The sequence below is a fragment of the Phytophthora parasitica genome (assembly GCF_000247585.1).
Source record: "Phytophthora parasitica INRA-310 unplaced genomic scaffold supercont2.76, whole genome shotgun sequence".
Taxonomy (NCBI): domain Eukaryota; phylum Oomycota; class Peronosporomycetes; order Peronosporales; family Peronosporaceae; genus Phytophthora; species Phytophthora nicotianae.
The window spans coordinates 44,850-49,273 of NW_008649062.1; the positions used below are offsets into that span (position 1 = coordinate 44,850).

General features: G+C 50.2%; 1 protein-coding gene across 1 annotated transcript; it reads left to right on the plus strand.

The window, feature by feature from the left end:
• The first annotated feature begins 626 nt into the window (after positions 1-626).
• On the plus strand, positions 627-1,967 carry PPTG_17797 (hypothetical protein). Its single transcript, XM_008915823.1, has one exon. The coding sequence runs from the start codon at positions 989-991 to the stop codon at positions 1,913-1,915; it is 927 nt and encodes a 308-aa protein (XP_008914071.1). The 5' UTR covers positions 627-988; the 3' UTR covers positions 1,916-1,967.
• The last annotated feature ends 2,457 nt before the right edge of the window (positions 1,968-4,424 follow it).

The window sequence follows — 4,424 nt, forward strand, 5'->3', positions numbered from 1 at the left end:
AGTCGGCAGTCACCATGCCCGACGCGGTAGACACCGAGGTACTCACGACGCATGACTGGAGAGCTGTCAGAGCAGCTAACAGCGCCGCCAAGCAACCCCCCCCCCCCATGATGCGAGTAAAGTTGTGGTGGATCTGAGGCCGGGAACGCCGCCTTTCTTTTCTCCTCAAGCATGCTCTTGTTCAAGTATATGTTTGCACACTTCCGGCTCTTAATAGGAAACAGGAAAAAGAATGAATTCAGTACATATTTCAGTACAAACTAAAAGAAATATCCTTTGTAAAGCGGCTTAAACACGTCGTACCAACTTGGTAGTGTTGCGATACGGCGAGAAGTGATACAGAAAGTTCAGAGTTTGGGGCACGGTTGGTCGGAATCCCGTACTTTCCTGTGCGTTGTACGAGCACAGCGATTTTAGTCCGGACTGGTTACGTTTGGTATTACGCAAAAAAAAAAAAAAAGACCGTTGAGTCTCAACTTAAGACACCTTAAATCAAACGACTACATTTACAATCCATGCTTTGTACGCCACAAATGCTCGAGATGATTTGAATCAAGAGGCTCAAACAGTGTGGATAAAAGCCGCGGCTTTATTCGACTTTAATCGTTTTATTGGTCAATTTTGCCGATCGGCAAAATTGACTTTATTCGACTTAAGCCAATAAAGCCGCGGCTTTATTCGTCCGTTCCATCCGGTTGGAAGGGTTTACAACGGGCTGTTATCCGGACGACCACACCTTACGATTGACGCAGCAGAGCCCGCCAGCAAGGAGCCGCTGCGACGAAAGACTCGCCGCCAAGGACGTCGTGGCTTACACGTTGCTCGTCAATCTCAACGATACATGGACCCCAAAAGCTCGGATGTTTCAGTATGCCCGAGCAGACCGCGTAGGCCAAGATGACCTAGCGCAACAGCGACAGCATTGTCGAGTATAACCGATGCCTCTCGCCGTGACCACGTGCATTTTCGCAACTTACACTCCAAGCAAATGAAGGTCGTGTGCGTGCTGTCCGAGGGCGGCGACGCCGGCAAGCGCAATTCCAACATCCTGGACTGCGTCGAGAACGAGCTGGGCTTGCGCAAGTTCCTCGAGGACCGCAGCCACGAGTCCGTCGTGACGTCCGACAAGGACGGGAACGACTCGGAGTTCGCGCGCCATCTGCACGACGACGACGTGGTCATCTCGCAGCCCTTCTGGCCGGCCTACATCACTCGCGAGCGCGTTGCCAAGGCGTCCAAGCTCAAGCTGGCCATCACGGCCGGCATCGGCTCCGACCAGGTGGACCTGGTGGTGGCGTGCGACCGCAACATCACCATGACCGTGGTCACGGGCTCCAACATCGTGAGCGTGGCAGAGCACGTCGTCATGATGATCCTCTCGCTCGTGCGCAGCTACATGCCCGCGTACAAGCAGGTGGTGGACTGCAAGTATAATATCGCAGCCATCACCAACCACGCGTATGACCTGGAGAACAAGCACGTGGGCGTCGTGGCTGCCGGACGTATCGGTCTCCGCGTGCAGCTGCACTACACCGATAAGGTGGCTGCCGGCCGACGTGGAGAACGAGCTGAACGTCATGTTCCACGCGACGGTGGAGAACATGGTGAAGGAGTGCGACATGGTGTCCATCAACTATCCGCTGTACTCGGAGACCGAGAACCTGTCCGACGCGCAGCTGCTAAGCAAGATGAAGAAGGGCGCGTACATCGTCGACACGGCGCGCAGCAAGATCGTGGACAAGGACGTGCTGGTGAAGGCCGTCAAGAGCAGTCACATCCGGGGCTACTCGGGCGACGTGTGGTTCCCGCAACCTGCGCTGGCCGACTACTCTCTTTCTCTACTAGTGACTCGGTCGCTGCAACGGATCCGTCTAGTAACAAAATAAAAGAATTATGCTTGGATTGCTGCATCTAGTTCCATTGTATTGAGCTATTCTGCATACTCCGAGTACGGTCTCAAACCAAACGTTCTATCACTAGAAAAAAGCGTCTGAAGCCTAAATTTTTGTCCGCGAATTCCTGTCAGCTTCTTTTCCAGAGGGAAGTTCTTCATATTGTAGTTGGGAAATTCTGTCTTGTTGGGTTCTGGTATCGCCTCGTCGGCACCACTGAACACCATTTGGCTTACTTCCACAAAAGCGTCGTCCTCATTTGCCGGAGGTTCTTCAGTACTACCATCGTCATTGACCGTACTTTCATCACTCTCCAGCACATCAAATACCTCTTGCCAGTATTCTAGAGTCTCGGGGTCTGGTACTGCTTGGTCCAAGATGATGTGACTTTCTTCAATCTCAGTGAGCGTTACATCAGGAGGAGCCGCACAATTGCCAGCAAACTTTCTCTCAGTGGGCTCTATGATACGCTTGAGGTGAGAACGTTGTGCCCGGCCATTTTCAGCAGCATCAATTTGCCGAACAGCTTTACGAACAAGTGAAAACTTCCGAGATTTCTCAGGGCTCAGTCTGTTCTTGACTGCAGTATGAATAGCGGAAAGCTCACTAAAGTAGCGCTCGCAAGTTGCAGTGTTTACAGCAATTGACAAAATGACTGCGGCCAGTTTAGGTAGTTTGGTGCCGAAGCTAATGTCTGCTGCGCATGCCCAAAAGCCACCAACATCACCAGTGAAACGACATAAACTCGGGTTTTCAAAGAATATCCCATGCTTCCAACGGTGCATCTCGTCAGCCAAGTTTTCAACATCATCTGTACCAAAGTATTTGCGGTAATAGTAAATACCGTATCCACATATTCTTTCGTAAAGGCGAAAACGCGGTGACGAATCCATAATTGCTCGAGCCAGGCAGACGTGTCGAGGATGCAGGAAAACTGCCAACAACATTAATGGCTGTTCGCACTGCTTCCATCTACCTTCCAAAATTGATACCAGTTCCAGGTTGTCCAAATTTCCCACAAAGCCTCGATAAATGTCTCGGTAGGATGCTACTACATCTGCCAGAGTATTTTCATCACGTTGCAGTTTGAAAGATGCATTCGAAAGCGGGCGGATTACTTCTTCAGCCGACGCTAACCTACTCCAAAACGTTGGATCCTTGAGAGTCTTAAGCGACTCCGGAAACTCTGGATCCGACTCATACTCGTCTGCAAACTGCTCTAAAGCAGTTTTCATGCGCAGCAGGGATGCAAAACATCCTTGCATGCTGTTCCATCGGGTTTCGCATAGGTTGATAAAGCCAAGGGTTTTTCCATACACCGTTGTAACAGAAGATTTCGCACGAGGAAGCCATTTCGATGACGATTGGTTCAAGGTTACCGTAATCTGTGAAGCCAACTTGGTAACCTTTTGGTACGACGAATTCAGCACAGCTTTAACCAAATTATTGCAGTCGTGGGCAAAGCAATGGATGAACGCAAGATTGGGCCAACGGAGTGCCAAAATCCGTCTGGCACGGTCGCACTGGCCAGCGTTGTCCGTGACAACACCTCCAATATTCCATCCTTTTGTTTCTATGTCCTTCATTGTTTTTTCCATTTGTTCGGCGATCGCAAGCCCGTCATGTCTTGACCCCGTAGGAAATAATCCATAGCTCGAAATAATTCCATACAATCCCAGTTGACACCCCAATAAGTGAGTCTTAGAAGTATTCATCCATACATCCGAGAGAAAATTCACGCGACCTTTAGTGTACCGTTGTCGATTTCGCAGTGCTTGAAATTGCTCTTCTTCATTCACAGTACTGTACTGATTCAAAATGCGGTTTCCAAGGTCAAACCGATTCGGAAGAGCTTTTTCACATGCTCGATTGAGAAAAACGAAGAGACGACGCGTTGACTTTTTCTCAATGAATCGATCTGTCAAATTGTTGTCCGCCTGAAATTGTACCAACAAGCGCTCAAATTCAGCTTGATCTTCTTCATTAAAGACACTAGCGTAGTAGTCTCGCATGCGCCGTTGCCGCTTGTCTGATCCGGTCGACGAAACAGTGTCGTGCCCTCTGTCGAAACTGGAGTTTGTGGACACCGACAAACTTCGCGATGCAACAGGGGCAGCTGAGTAGGCGGAGGAAGCTTGCTGAAGCTGGAAAAGGCTCGGAAGAGTTGGTTGCTCTGGAGGAGGGGGTCTACTTTTCCCCGAGGCAAGGGCTTCTTTATAGAATTTGCACTTTTTCAGGTGACTGGGGTAATTGCTTGAGCGTGCTGCAACGAATGTCGGTACTGCAGGTCGATCGACTCTGCGTGTGTCATTGTACGCTGCACGGCAGTGAATGCACACGAGGAGACGCCTTTCACCCGACCCCGTCATACCGGTTTCTGCAAACTGCTGTCTGTAGTAACCTTGAGGGCGTCCACGCGAGACCTGCGTCGCAGGCAGCGACGCCATACTAGCTTCTTCCGCAAGATTGCTTGTGGCCTGTGAAACGTTTGAAAGTATACAGCATGTTTGTAAAGTATACTGGTAATTATCC

What these genes read in the sequence shown, in the direction of transcription:
- PPTG_17797 (XM_008915823.1), top strand. Translation starts at nt 989, where the DNA reads ATGAAGGTCGTGTGCGTGCTGTCCGAGGGCGGCGACGCCGGCAAGCGC.